Source organism: Eublepharis macularius, chromosome 4, assembly GCF_028583425.1.
Source record: "Eublepharis macularius isolate TG4126 chromosome 4, MPM_Emac_v1.0, whole genome shotgun sequence".
NCBI classification, from domain to species: domain Eukaryota; kingdom Metazoa; phylum Chordata; class Lepidosauria; order Squamata; family Eublepharidae; genus Eublepharis; species Eublepharis macularius.
Window position 1 is genome coordinate 182,500,224 of NC_072793.1, and position 15,712 is coordinate 182,515,935.

At 47.5% G+C, this 15,712-nt stretch overlaps 1 protein-coding gene and 1 pseudogene across 1 annotated transcript in view; both read right to left on the reverse strand.

Moving 5' to 3' along the window:
* Positions 1 to 13,596, reverse strand: LOC129329147 (zinc finger protein 91-like; annotated as a pseudogene).
* Positions 13,536 to 15,712, reverse strand: part of LOC129327989 (zinc finger protein 557-like) — a 17,237-nt gene continuing 15,060 nt past the window's right edge. The window contains exons 5-6 of the mRNA XM_054976732.1: positions 13,654 to 13,887; positions 13,536 to 13,570 (exon numbers count right to left, since the gene is read on the reverse strand). Of these exons, the coding sequence (XP_054832707.1) occupies positions 13,536 to 13,570; positions 13,654 to 13,887 (269 nt within the window). The remainder of the gene's footprint in view (positions 13,571 to 13,653; positions 13,888 to 15,712) is intronic.

The following is a 15,712-nucleotide window of genomic DNA, read 5'->3' on the forward strand; positions in this document are numbered from 1 at the left end:
CAGGTTTCTACAAATGCGACACACTCAAAAATACATCTTGCAACTTAACTTCTATGCTCCTAAATTAGAATACAATAAAACACCCATATTCTAAGTCAGAATATCACTTAACATTTACACTGAAGGATACAGGCAAATTTATACTCTCAAAACTTAATCCTAAAGATAGTCAAATACAACTACAATGCCGAGACCACGGCCATAGAGCCCGGAAAATCCACAACAACCATCGTTCTCCGGCCGTGAAAGCCTTCGACAATATCATGTTCATGCTCCTGATAGCAGTCGTGCCGCAGTGTTTTGCACCAACTGGAGTTTCCTAGTTCAAATGAATGGGAGACCTATGTAGAATGCATTACAATAGTCAAGTCTGGATGTTACCATAGCATGGATCCAGGTGGCCAGGTCGCCCACGTTGAGGTAAGAAGCCACCTAGCAGGCTATAGTGAGGTTGTGAAAGTCATTTTTTGCAGCTGCCTTAAACTTCTTGTTCTAGTAGTAGCACTGGTAAGAAGTAAGGACTCCACTCAGTCTGAAGCTTTTTCTACACTCCAGGTTTTTCCCCTGTGTGAATTCTTTGATGGCTATTAAGATGTCCCCTGTTTCTGAAACTTTTCCCACACTCCAGGCATTTATAAGGTTTTTCCCCTGTGTGAATTCTTAGATGGGAATTAAGTTGTCCACTTGTCCGGAAACTTTTCCCACAGTCCAGGCATTTATAAGGTTTTTCCCCTGTGTGAATTCTTTGATGCCTATTAAGATGTTCCCTTTTTCTGAAACTTTTCCCACACTCCAGGCATTTATAAGGTTTTTCCCCTGTGTGTATTCTTTGATGGGAATGAAGGTTTCCACTTGTACTGAAGGTTTTTCCACAGTCCTGGCATTTATAAGATTTTTCCCCTGTGTGCATTCTTCGATGGGAATGAAGGTTTCCATTTGTACTGAAGGTTTTTCCACAGTCCTGGCATTTATAAGGTTTTTCCCCTGTGTGCAGTCTTTGATGAGAATTAAGGACATGACTGTGACTGAAGGTTTTTCCACAGTCCTGGCATTTATAAGGTTTTTCCTCTGTGTGCATTCTTTGATGGGAATTAAGATTTCCACTGCGACTGAAGCTCTTCCCACACTCCAGGCATTTATAAGGTTTTTCCCCTGTGTGTATTCTTTGATGGGAATTAAGATTTCCACTGCGACTGAAGCTCTTCCCACACTCCAGGCATTTATAAGGTTTTCCCCCTGTGTGTATTCTTTGATGGGAATTAAGATCTCCACTGCGACTGAAGCTCTTCCCACACTCCAGGCATTTATAAGGTTTTTCCCCTGTGTGAATTCTTTGATGCCTATTAAGATTTTCCCTCTTTCTGAAATTTTTCCCACACTCCAGGCATTTATAAGGTTTTTCCCCTGTGTGTATTCTTTGATGAGAATTAAGGACATGACTGTGACTGAAGGTTTTTCCACAGTCCTGGCATTTGAAAGGTTTTTCCCCTGTGTGCATTCTTCGATGGGAATGAAGGTGTCCACTTGTACTGAAGGTTTTTCCACAGTCCTGGCATTTATAAGGTTTCCCCCCCATGTGTATTCTTTGATGGGAATTAAGATCTCCACTGTGACTGAAGCTGTTCCCACACTCCAGGCATTTATAAGGTTTTTCCCCTGTGTGTATTCTTTGATGAGAATTAAGGACATGACTGTGATTGAAGGTTTTTCCACAGTCCTGGCATTTATAAGGTTTTTCCTCTGTGTGCATTCTTTGATGGGAATTAAGATTTCCACTGCGACTGAAGCTCTTCCCACACTCCAGGCATTTATAATGTGTGTGTATTCTTCGATGGAATTTAAGGACTCCATTGCGACTGAAGCTTTCCCCACAGTCCTGGCATTTATAAGGTTTTTCCCCCGTGTGTATTCTTTGATGGGAATTAAGATCTCCACAGCGACTGAAGCTTTTCCCGCAGTCCTGGCATTTATAAGGTTTTTCTCCTGTGTGCATTCTCTCATGGGACTTAAGGTTTCCACTCCGACTGAAGATTTTTCCACACTCTAGGCATTTATATTTTTTCTTTGTGTTGTGGCTTTTCCAATGCATGCTAATGTTTGATGTTTCAGAAAACGTTTCCCCACTTGCTGTGTCCTCATTTCTATTGCCTTCTATGTACATTTTTTCAAGTACTTGGATTTCATGAGCGTATTCACCTTGTAAAAGACCGGAATCACTCCTTCCTTTAGATGGCCTTTTTCTGTCCTCCTTCCTCAGGGAATCAGAATTTTCAACTTCCCCTTTTGCATCTGAATATTTATCCCCTTTATCCATCCCTGGACACTCAGATGTTTCATTCGCTGACCTCCACATGCCTCCTGCAGAAAAAAAGAGAAACCTGGGGTTAGGATAGGACACATTTACAAGCCATCTGTGTTCGAGCTTTTTCTTTTGCTTTGTGACGATTGTGTTTCCAAAAAGGTTAAGATCACACAGCCTGTCTCCAGTTCTCCCACTTGCTTTCTCCATTCCTTCTCAGTTCCGAGCTGGCAAAGCTGGCAGAGAAGCCATTCCTATGGTAATAAATGTTCCCCAAGACAAGAAAAGAGAATACAGAAGGGAGATCCCCCACACACACTTCTCAAAGTTTTTCTTTTCCTGCCCAACTGAGTGGTTTGGAGTTCTTCCGGGGAGAACAAGGGCACCCTTTAAGAAAGGGACAGCCGGTTAGGCTTTATTATACTAAACCGAGGGTCTGAAGATATGTGCTTTTTTAGGGACAGTTCACTCTCCATTCACATTGAGTTGCTCCCCCCGCCAGCCCAAAGAGTGGCCGCTGTCTGTCTGTCTGTCTGTTGCAGATTTAACGCTATTGCCTGAAGGTGAAATTAAAAGAAGAAAAACCTTACTCAATATTCTGTCTCTGATATTGAATTATTGCCCCTATATATTTTGCAACAGAAAGGGAATCATAATAATAACACTTTGTAAACCGTTCTGAGTGGGCATTAAGTTGTCCTGAAGGGCAGATTTGGTTTCGTTTTCTCGGCCATGTTGGAGGCTCCTCTCCGCAGGTCCGAGAGGAAGCACCCGAACAGCCTGACCGGGCGGCTGATCTGCGAAGATTAGCCCCCAGGAGTCCCAGTGAGGGAGGCAGGGTCCGGGACGCGGTGGGAAGAGCCCCCTGATATCGATGCGGGGGGTAAATTGCCCGTTTGTCCCTATGGAGGCCGGCAGACATGCGCGGCACCTCGAGTGCTGCCGGGCCATGGAAAACGGCAAAGAGCAGAACTAGGCGGAAGCCTGTAAGTAAGCGAATCCCTTCTGTTATTACAAGCGCACGCGAAGGAGTGGTGGGATCTGAAGTTAAGAAGGCTCGTTCTTCCCCTTTGCTGAGTTTCAGAATCTGGTTGGCGGTTCCCCCCCCCCTAAAATGGCAACAAAGAAACAAAGCCCCGCTCTGGGCAAGTCAGTTTCGGCTGCCCTAAAGGGAGAGTCGTTGGAGGAAGTGGTGCAGAGGGTGGTTGGTGAAGCCATAAAACCCTTTGTTGACAAGCTGAACGAAACAGATCAAAGGGTGGGCTTAATTGAGAGCGAAGTGAAAACCATTAAGGAAGTAGCGGGGGGGGCAGAGAAGTCTGCTCGGGAAAGTGCGTCACTCGTGAAGGCTACAAATAAAGAGCTAAAGCTGGTGGAGAACCAGCTGATCGGGCTACAAGTGGAACGAACACAGACAATTTTGCGCCTCCAGAATGTGAAAGAGGAGGAAAATGAGAATTTATGGGGTCTGGCCTCGGAACTATTGGGGACACCCGCGAGGGCAACTAAAGAAGAGGTAAAAAGCGTCATTTTGGAAGTCCGTCGGGCTTCTTCAAAATATGCAATGAAGCGTCAGCTGCCTCGCGAGATCATCATCGATTTTTCATCTAAAAGGATCCGAGACACCATCCTATACAACTCATACAATGCGGATCTGGACTTTCTGGGTAATAAAGTTAAGATACTGAAGGACGTCCCATTTTTAGTTCGGAAAAGATTTAAGTATAAAAAGTTCGCAGCTCTTCTGAGGGAACGTGGAATAAAGTATAAATGGCTATTTCTGGAAGGTATCTGGTTTAGTTACAAAGATCAAGCTTACAAGATAGTATCAGAAGATCAACTAAGGGATTTTGAGGACAAAAATCAAGAATTTCAGCAAGACACCAAGCAAGAAGAAAAGGATTTGAAGTCTGAAGGGGGGGGAGGGAACGAGCACTGCGGTTGCTGTTGCTCAGAGAGAACTGCGTCCGAGGCCCAGGGGGGGAGGAAGACTTAATTTGGATTGTAATCTGTATTTTGCAAGGTCAACCACTCCATCAATATCTTACAAAGTTTTAATTTTTTAATAATGGCAGTATGAAGGGAAAGCATTATTTGTAGTGTAGTGTTGTTATATGTTGCTGTTTTTTTTCTTTCCTTCCCCTGCCCCCCTTCTTTCCCTCTGTATTGTTAGTTAAGGTAGGTAATTAAAAAAAATACAAAAAAAAAAGTTGTCCTGAAGGGCGGTATATAAATCAAATGTTGTTGTTGTTGTTATTTGTATCCAATGATCACCACGTCACCTGGGCTCTCTTAGTAGGCCGTTCCATATTTTTAAGTAGAGGGTTAATTAAGCGAGGCCGCCAAATCATTAAAGATGGGACGGTCTATATCCATGTGTTCAATGGTTTCAACTTTATCATCAATCTTGCATCCCCTCCGAGGGGAAAAGCAATCCTGCCCCCCACCAGAGCCCCCTGTTCACCCAGAGCCTGTGTGGCATCCGAGTGAGACTTGGTCCAGCCTGGCTACCCTTGCAACATAATCCGCCACCACGCTGTCCCACCCGCTTTCTCTCTGCCAGGGTCTCTGTGGAGCAGCCCTTCCACTGCTAAACCACTTCCGCACAGTGTGTGGGGAACTAAATCAGCCTCCTGAGGGGCTGCTTCAGACTACAGGCCATTGGCTGTCAATTGGAGGAGTTTCATCCTGGCTAGGGTGGAAAACAGGCTGGGAAAATTTCTGCCGCAAGGGGCTGAATGTTGCAAAGCGATACCATCCTGCAGTTCCCTCCGGAGTCACCTAAAACACAGCACTGTGCTCGGGGGTGGAGGCAGGATGTGTCCACGTGAGTTCTGGCTGGACTTGCTGTGGGCCATCATGTCTCTGAGGAAAAGCCCCTGCTTTGCTTGGCAGACCCCGAGATAACAGAAGAAGGAGAGTCCTGACAAAGGGTGGCAAACGAAGGAATTCAAGGCCACCTAACGAGAACCACTTCAGTTGTAAACATTCATATAATCAATACAGTAATGCCAATATATGTGCAGTTCATACACTATTCAATATCCATCATAATTCAATGTTGTATCAATACATTTATACAGTCTTCGTTGCAAGACCCATAAAGTGCTCAGTGCTAGTAAAACAACTAGTTAATTCTCCACAGCCATATAGCTTCTCTGGCCATTCACACTGATGTATTGAATTGTATCAGATTGAATTATCCTGCTTATGGACTTATGACTGGAAGCTATATGGCTGTGGACGATTAACTAGTGGTTTTACTAGCACATATATTGGCAATTTGTCATTTCTGTATTGATTATATGAATGTTTACAATAGAAGAGGTTGTCGTTAGGTGGTCTTGAATTCCTTTGTTTGCTTGCTTGGCAGACCCGGCATCCCAGGATCAAGGCCTGCCAGGAAGCCACTGCCTCTGCGAGTGGACAGCACCTGGCACAAGTGATCCGACCAGGGAGGGGGAAGAGGCCTGCTTTCAGGCGTCCAGGGTCTACAAGCACCGTTTCATCATCCCCAACCCAGCCAAGCTCTTGCGTGAAGAAGCTCAAAGAGAAAAAGGCCACAGACATCCCTTGGAAGGAAGCAAAAGGAACAGATAATCCCGCAACAAATAAAAATGGATACCTGCCAATCCCTCCTCTTCATCAGACATCAGGAGAAACGGCTCTTCTTCTCCTTCCAGCTTGGAAATGAGGTCAGGCTTGGCAACCTCAGGCCCTTTTGTGAGAAAGAAAGAAAGACAAAATTGTGACTCTTCTGTGTGTTCATAAACTGGGCAATTCCATGCCGGGATGCCAGCCCCTCCAGAAATACCCAACAGACAAGGAGTAGGGGAAGGGTGGTACGGAGCCATATCTGGCATTGGCAGTTCTGTGCCAGCTGAGAACTCACTCAGGGGCAGAGAAGCCAGCCAAGTTCCCTCCACAGCCAAAACTCAGCCAGGGTAAGGCAAGGCCCAGCCGGGGGGGCGGGGGAGCCCTGCTTATACACTCCCACCTCCATATCCAGGCCCCTTGGCACCTCCTCTGAGGCCCTCCCTTCTGGTCCAGGCACAGAGATGCCAGATTGGGGGGGGTCCTTCTCCACAACCCCTCCCACATCTGGGGAAGGATCACAGAGCATGGCAGAGATCAGCCCCTGGGCCCAGGGCAAACAGCCTGACCACGTCCTCCCTCGATCAGGAGTTGCTTACAGTCACTCCTCTCAGCCAGAAAGAGGCAGCCCAGGGGAAATGGACCCTCACCCAGAGAGGCCACAGTCCCAAAATTCTCCAGCATGACCTCCTTGTACAGGGACCTCTGCGCTGGGCTCAGCAGGCTCCACTCCCCCTTGGAGAAATGCACAGCCACCTCTTCGAAGGACACCCGTCCCTGGATGAAGGAGAAGAGAGTTTCATTATATTGCTGGAAAGGTGGTCCATGAGAAAGAAAATCCAAAAGGCTCGTGTGACGTAGTGGTTAGAGTGAAGGACTAGTACCTGGGAGGACTGAGTTCAAATTCCTTCAGTGCCATATAAGCTTGCCCAGGTGTTGGTCCTATCCAAGTCTTTCAGCCCAACGTACCTCACAAGACTGTTGTTGGAAGGGTTAAGTGGAGAAGAACAGTTTAAAAATAGGAAGCTTCTTACTATATAATTGAGTAAGCATATTCAAGACAACTCACTTCATACCCTGGTGCAACACCAGAGGGCGCTGCCACGGAGGGAAGCCCAGGCAAGGCACCAGGTCCCTCCAGAAAATGTGCCATTGCGGGAAGCTCAGGATGGGAGCAGGAGGGGAGCAGGTGGCAATGCCCACCCCCCACCTTCACCCAGATGATATTAGGAGCAGAGCAAGTGGCAATGCCCATTGTCTGCCTTCACCCAGCTGGTATTAGGAGCAGAGCAGGTGGCAATGCCCACCCCCCCACCTTCACCCAGCTGATATTAGGAGCAGAGCAGGTGGCAATGCCCATCCTCCACCTTTACCCAGCTGGTCTTAGGAGGAGCAGAGCAGGGGGAAGTCTCTTGAGGACTTCTTAAGGTCAGCAGTCTCCCTTGGGGACATCTCAGGGCCCCTCATTCTGTAGGTGGGCTATAAGCCTTGTGGAGAAACGGCCAGAGACGTCCATGAAGAGGAGCAAATCCCTTGCGAAGGAAAATTCAGGACAACACATGGCGTGAACCCCTCCCCCCTCCCCCCACTTACCTGAGCTGGCTGCATGGCTGGTCTTTTCCCTTCACCACTCTGAGGAGACAGCAGAGAAACAGCTGAGGGGGGCTTTCTTTGGCCACCTGGGAGGGAGAGAAAGAAAGATGGAGGGCAACGCTTTTTGCTGCAGTCAGATTTCTTTGCCCTTCAGCAGAGCTCTCTCTGGATTGGCTGTGAGGCGCAATTCCGGATCTTGGATACAGAGTCTTTGGCCTGGTATCTCCCCGCACCTTTCTTATCTGTTCATCCCCTTCTCCTTCGGGCCATGTTTCCACCCAGATTCACCCAATCGTTTCCTGAGTGCTGAGGGGTCCCTGGCCCTGGAAGCCACTCTGGTCCCTCCTCTCCTGTGAGGGAACACGAGACCCTCCGGCCTGCCCCACATATTTAGAAGGAGGTGCTGGGAATGAGGGGCCCGGAAGTGACGGGATGTGAGACTGCAGGTGGAAGAAGCCAGCTAGGAACTGAAATCTGCCCACGCGGAGAAAACCAGCCCTGCCCATGAAATGTTTCTGCCCTTTGTTTTTGCCTGTCATTGAGCCTCTCTGTGACAGGAAGAGTTTAGCAGAGGGAAGCCTCCCAAAATGGGTTCTTCCTTGCGCGGTCTGAAGAGAAGCCATCTTGAATGTATGTGCGGAGAAAGCGGGAGGAAGTGTCTGAAATTGCCCTCCACCACCTCAGGCCTCTGCCAGCTCTTCCTCCTGGCTATGAGGACCAAATCTGAGACTCTGGTTGATCCCTGTGTCAGGCAGGGGCTCTTTCTCTTCTCAGCTGACTCTTAAAAACACCCTGCCCCCCTGGTTGATAATCTATGGGAGGCAGGAGGGAGAAGCCCCCTTCGCACATGCCCAGAGGATGAGAAAAGCAGTCAAAACGTTACAGGAGTCTGGCTAGGATGTCGAGGGGGCAGGGAGGGGGAGTGGTGGGGCATCTAAGGGGTTTTCCGCAAGGGGGACAAGCTTTGCAGCTGGCGGAAGAGGCAAGACGAGGCAGAGGCCATGGGGCTTCCACAGGGCGGGGTTCCTGTATCTCCCCTGCCCCATCTTCCATTAATGTCCACCGCCCCCTAACCCTTCCATGCCCGCCTCGCTTGTTTTAAAAGCTGGGGGCTGAAGTGGCATAACTAGATTGGCTTAGCGTTATACCTCCATGTGGAACCAATTCCTTGAATTCCCAGCTTTGCCTGTTTTAATCTCCAGCCCCACCCGGCTGTTGTGAAATAACAAGGAAAGACCTATAGCTCTGCAATGAAAGGGGCCAGAGATGCGCTTTTTAAAAACACAAACTGGGAATTCTCAGAACCGGACAGTTACATTGTTCTAAGAACAGTCCGTTGCTATTTTTTAAAAAATCCCCTCCGGCTTTTGCAGGCAAGGAAACAGCCGCCACGGAGGCGGGTGGGGGGGATCCAAACTTTCCCGTCCTCAAGATAGAAACCGAGTTTGACAAGGCAGGGAGACGGATCAGGTCTTCCATCCGCCACTGGCCGGTGCCCCCCAATCCCCCCACCCGGGCTGAATTCTGCTCCGGCGCCTTCGGGCTTTGCAGCAAGGAGGAAACTGCAGGATGGTGGTGCGGAGGGGGGGGAAGGAAGCCCAAAGGACCCGCTGTCCTGCCAGCCTCTCCTTGGGGTAAAGGGGGGGCTGTTTCCCTTCCCCTCTCCCCCCGCCCCCAACGCGGTTTCAACTCACCAGTCGCCCCTGGGACGGAGCAGAGGCCGCCCTGGGAATGCCAAAGGGGCCACATGCCTCTGGAGGGAGGGAGGGAGGGGGCAAAGCAGGAAGTGACCTCACCAGCGCCCCCCCTCCCGTCTGCACCTCTAGGAGTTGGGAGTCTCCCGCTTTAACCCCGTGGTTGACCGACACACAGGCACTCAGCCCCCAGCCTTGCCCGGGTCCGCGCTCCCGGAGACGCGGGACTGGGGGGCCCAGGAGGGCTCCCCCTGCATTCCTCTGGCTTCTCTTAAAGCTGAACCACAAGTGACAAAAGGCGCAGGTTGGACACTTGCCAGCTTCCCTCAAGTTTGGATGGGAAATGGAGGCGTCCTGGTCTTGCAGCTTGGCTCTCTGACTGCTGTCCAATGGACTTTTCAGCTGTCACTCGTCCAACATTCCGCCAAGCTGCCTACATTTCCCGCCAAAACTTGAGGGAAGCTGACAAGTGTCCAACCTGCGCCTTTTGCCACTTGTAGTTCCCCTCTCAGGCAAAGGCACAGCGGGACTCTCGTGCCTCGTTCCTGGGGAGGGGGAGAAGGGGCTCCACTCTGCTCTGTGGAGGAATCCGGTGTGGGAGTCATGGGGAGGGGGGGAGCCCAGAGAAAGAAGGCGGCAAAGGGTTGCCTTTGGGGATCCTTCCTGGACTTAGCCAGTCTGCTTCTGACGGGCCAGCCCTGTTGGGCTTTCTTGCCCCCTGCAATGATGGGTCGGCAGGCTGTGAGCCTGGCTGTAGTAAGACATCTTTAAAAGGGGGCCAGATATGTTCATGGAGCAGAGGTCTGTCACACGCCTTGGTGGATAAATGGAACTTCCTTGGCCTGAAGCAGTATACCCCTGAAGACAGGGGCGTAGACTTTCCAATTTCCTGGAGGGGGGGCTGGGGCTGGGCCAGAGCCATTGTCTATCTGGTCCTTAAAAGAAGGGGGGCAGTAACATCATAGGGAGGAGCCAAAGACATCACGGGGAGGGGCTTCCGTTGCTACCATCTATGGAGATGGGGCTATGGGGATTTAGGGAGGGTCTCCCCACAAATTTAGGGGGGCCTGGGCACCCATGGGGACCTCCCTAACAATGCCCCTGGGCTGGGCCAAACCTAGGAAAAGGTGAAAGTTGGCCAGTGGTTAGAGGGGTATCTCAGCAATCTCCTGCTGTGGCCTGTTTTTGAAATTCACTTTTAGGACAGTCACCTTTAAGATCTACAAATATACATACCATGTGTATAGGGCAAACTAATTGTCACAAATTTGACACTAAGAAAGGCAACACAGAAAAGCCTGTCGGAGAACATTTTTTAAAGTTTTCCTGAACATTCATTTAGAGGAGTCTTGATTCTGCCTTATTCGTAAGGGTGACTTAGTACTGAAATTTACTAAAGTGTGGCATCGCAGATGCCTTCTTTTGGTAAATGTGTGGTTGAAGTCTGAACCAGGGCAAAATAGAAAACAATTGCTGTGCACTCGATTTCTGAGCAATGTACAGAGTTCAGAGTAGTAGCAATCTCCTTCTCATTTCAAATTCATATCCTATAAGTGAGTACAAGCACATTTTGAGGCAATTCAGAACAGTGCTAGTCAAGATAACCCCAAAGAAAACTCGGTTATACTACCTAGCATTGTATATACCTTGCTTTCTTAGCACACTCCTTAATCACTCCATCTTAAAAACAGACATTCAGAACACATTCTTAACAAAATCACATAATTAAGTGCACGTTCCTTCCCAATGTTCTCTCTGGGCTGCTCACAGGTGTGGTGGGATTTTTTTGTAGGGAGAGGGGAATGGCTGCCAGGGGACCCCAAGTGCCAGCCTCCAGAGCCCCCCAATGGTCAGGTCCTCCCCTCCCTTTCCTGGGCCAGCTAGTTAGCTGTGGTGCTTTGTTCGGTTCGTTCCATGGTTTTCCTAGCCACTCAACTGGTTTTAGGGTAGAAATGCCCACCCACCCCCTTAACCTAGCTGGTATTAGGAGCAGCCAAAAAAGACAAACGTCCCCATATGGAAAAGTAAACAATTCAACCACTATTTTTTATCAGGTATAAAAACACCAAATCAAAATGCTGTGATATTTAAACACAAAATGTGCCTGTATTTGGCATGCAACGGAACTGTAAGGATAGATACAACTCTCCTCCGATGACAGATTAACCAGTCCATAAACACAAAACATCAGAATGGATCCTTCTTTTGTGAGTAGCAATGCTCACCCCAGCCAGCTAGGATCAGGAGCAGAGCAGGTGGCATTGCCCATCCCTAGCCTTATCCAGGTGGTATTAGAAGCAGAGCAGGTACCAATGCCCACTCCCTGCAATTCCCACCCCTGCATTAACCCGGCTAATATTAGAAGCAGAACAGGTCGTAATGCCCACCCCCACACACACACACTTTAACCGAGCTGGTATGAGCAGGTTTCTACAAACGGGACACACTCAGAAATACATCTTACAACTTAACTTCTATGCTCCTAAACTAGAATACAATAAAACACCCATATTCTAAGTCACTTAACACTTACACTAAAGGATACAGGCAAACTTATACTCTCAAAACTTAATCCTAAAGATAGTCAAATAAAACTACAATGCCAAGACAATGGCCATACAGCCCAGAAAATCCACAACAACCATCGTTCTCCGGCCGTGAAAGCCTTCGACAATATCATGTTCATGCTCCTGACAGCAGTCGTGCCGCAGTGTTTTGCACCAACTGGAGTTTCCTAGTTCAAATGAATGGGAGACCTATGTAGAATGCATTACAATAGTCAAGTCTGGATATTACCATAGCATGGATCCAGGTGGCCAGGTCGCCCACGTTGAGGTAAGAAGCCACCTAGCAGGCTATAGTGAGGTTGTAAAAGTCATTTTTTGCAGCTGCCTTAAACTTCTTGTTCTAGTAGTAGCACTGGTAAGAAGTAAGGACTCCACTCAGTCTGAAGCTTTTCCCACACTCCAGGCATTAATATGGCTTCTCTCCTGTGTGTATTCTTTGATGGGAATTAAGGCCTCCACTGTGACTGAAGGTTTTTCCACAGTCCCGGCATTTATAAGGTTTTTCCCCTGTGTGCATTCTTCGATGGGAATGAAGATTTCCACTTGTACTGAAGGTTTTCCACAGTCCTGGCATTTATAAGGTTTTTCCCCTGTGTGTATTCTTTGATGGGAATTAAGATCTCCACTGCGACTGAAGCTCTTCCCACACTCCAGGCATTTATAAGGTTTTTCCCCTGTGTGAATTCTTTGATGGCTATTAAGATGTCCCCTGTTTCTGAAACTTTTCCCACACTCCAGGCATTTATAAGGTTTTTCCCCTGTGTGCATTCTTTGATGAGAATTAAGGACATGACTGCGACTGAAGGTTTTTCCACAGTCCTGGCATTTGTAAGGTTTTTCCCCTGTGTGCATTCTTTGATGAGAATGAAAATTTCCACTTGTGCTGAAGGTTTTTCCACACTCCTGGCATTTATATGGTTTTTCTCCTGTGTGTATTCTTTGATGGGAATTAAGGTCTCCATTGAGACTGAAGCTTTTCCCGCACTCCTGGCATTTATAAGGTTTTTCGCCTGTGTGTATTGTTTGATGGGATTTAAGGCTTTCACTGCGACTGAAGCTTTTTCCGCAGTCCTGGCATTTATAAGGTTTTTCCCCTGTGTGTATTCTTTGATGGGAATTAAGATTTCCACTCGTACTGAAGGTTTTTCCACAGTCCTGGCATTTATAAGGTGTTTCCCCTGTGTGTATTCTTTGATGGGAATTAAGATCTCCACTGCGACTGAAGCTTTTCCCGCAGTCCTGGCATTTATAAGGTTTTTCCCCTGTGTGCAATCTCTGATGGGAATTAAGGCTTCCACTGTGACTGAAGCTTTTTCCACACTCCAGGCATTTATAAGGCTTTCCCCCCATGTGTATTCTTTGATGGGAATTATGGTCTCCACTGCGACTGAAGCTTTTCCCGCAGTCCTGGCATTTATAAGGTTTTTCCCCTGTGTGCATTCTCTGATGGGAATGAAGATTTCCACTCGTACTGAAGCTTTTCCCGCAGACTTGGCATTTATAAGGTGTTTCCCCTGTGTGCATTCTTTGATGGGATTTAAGGCTTTCACTGCGACTGAAGCTTTTTCTGCAGTCCTGGCATTTATAAGGTTTTCCCCTGTGTGCATTCTTTGATGGGAATGAAGATTTCCACTCGTACTGAAGGTTTTTCCACAGTCCTGGCATTTATAAGGTTTTTCCCCCGTGTGTATTCTTTGATGGGAATTAAGATCTCCACTGCGACTGAAGCTTTTCCCACAGTCCTGGCATTTATAAGGTTTTTCCCCTGTGTGCATTCTCTCATGGGACTTAAGGTTTCCACTCCGACTGAAGCTTTTTCCACACTCCAGGCATTTATATTTTTTCGTTGTGTTATGGGTTTTCCAATGCATGCTAATGTCTGCTGTTTCAGAAAACGTTTCCCCACTTGCTGTGCCCTCATTTCTATTGCCTTCTATGTACATTTTTTCAAGTACCTGGATTTCGTGAGCGTATTCACCTTGTAAAAGATCAGAATCACTCCTTCCTTTAGACAGACGTTTTCTCTCCTCCTTCCTCAGGGAATCAGAATTTTCAACTTCCCCTTTTGCATCTGAATATTTATCCCCTTTATCCATCCCTGGACACTCAGATGTTTCATTCGCTGACCTCCACATGCCTCCTGCAGAAAAAAAGAGAAACCTGGGGTTAGGATAGGACACATTTACAAGCCATCTGTGTTCGAGCTTTTTCTTTTGCTTTGTGACGATTGTGTTTCCAAAAAGGTTAAGATCACACAGCCTGTCTCCAGTTCTCCCACTTGCTTTCTCCATTCCTTCTCAGTTCCGAGCTGGCAAAGCTGGCAGAGAAGCCATTCCTATGGTAATAAATGTTCCCCAAGACAAGAAAAGAGAATACAGAAGGGAGATCCCCCACACACACTTCTCAAAGTTTTTCTTTTCCTGCCCAACTGAGTGGTTTGGAGTTCTTCCGGGGAGAACAAGGGCACCCTTTAAGAAAGGGACAGCTGGTTAGGCTTTATTATACTAAACCGAGGGTCTGAAGATATGTGCTTTTTTAGGGACAGTTCACTCTCCATTCACATTGAGTTGCTCCCCCTGCCAGCCCCAAGAGTGGCCGCTGTCTGTCTGTCTGTCTGTCTGTCTGTCTGTCTGTCTGTCTGATGCTGCTGTTAAAGCTATTGTCTTAAGGTGAAATTAAAAGAAGAAAAACCTTACTCAATATTCAGTCTCTGATATCGAATTATTGCCGCTATATATTTTGCAACAGAAAGGGAATCATAATAATAACACTTTGTAAACCGCTCTGAGTGGGCATTAAGTTGTCCTGAAGGGCAGTATATAAATTGAATGTTATTATTATTATTATTATTTGTATCCAATGATCACCACGTCACCTGGGCTCTCTTAGTAGGTCGTTCCATATTTTTAAGTAGAGGGTTAATTAAGCAAGCTGTCAATTCATTAAAGATTTTATTTTATTTGACTTCCGGTTTGGGATCCATGAAGGTCTAACACAGCTCTAAGTGCTGAGCTGTCCGGGCTGCTGTTTTGGTGGTTGGAGGGGCTAAATCTGCCCGCGGCCAACTGTTCTCAGGCAGAGAACAGGCATAGAACGCTCAAGAACCTCAGGGCGCGTTGATCTCAGGCGAGGGGGGGTCCTGCGCAACGGACTCTCTCCCGTCCCTTGAGGTCCCACCCAAAGACAGGTCTGGCTAAAATCTCTGCGGCAGCCTAGGAGCCAATGCAGTTGGCATAAGACCTACATGCCCAAGCTTCAACAGGGACAAGAAGAATTGATGGGAATTGGAGATTGAAATAGCGACTACAACCCACGAAAAGTGCTTAAGAAGGTAAAGATCACTATCTCTTGAAATGGGACAGATTACTTAAAGAATGAAGCATTAAAGTAGACTTTTAAACTGCAACAGATTGATTATAAGGAGGGGAAGTTCCGGCAAGAACTATATCAAAAAAAGGACTAAGTAAAATGGAGTTATTAAAGAAATTGGACTATTGTTTTACATACCTGTGGTTACAAGGAGATATCGGGCTGTGAGAAAGTCCTATCATCGCGAGAACTGCTGTGGGAGGCTGGGAAACAGGAAATACGTAACAGTGATAGAGTTGCTGGAGAGAAGCGGCTCTTTCTGGACTATAGGAAGAAGGGAATTGCCATCTTTGAAAGGGGAAGAGTCGCGGCTTCAGCGGAAGAGGAAGTAAGCCATATTGGATTACAAATAAAGGGGAATAACCATAGAGGAACCATAGAGAAAAGACGCCCGACATTTTGGACTCTTTAAATGACTTTTTTGGGAAAAAGACCGGGACATTTAAAATAAGCCAAACGCCACGGAGCTAAGGAAGCGAGCAGACTCGTGGGAGCGAGGTAAAGCAAGCCCCACGATGTCGAAAAAAGAGTGGCAGGCGGCGATAGAGAACTTGGACAAAAAACTTTCAGAAGGGATTAAGGAGCTTAAGGACATG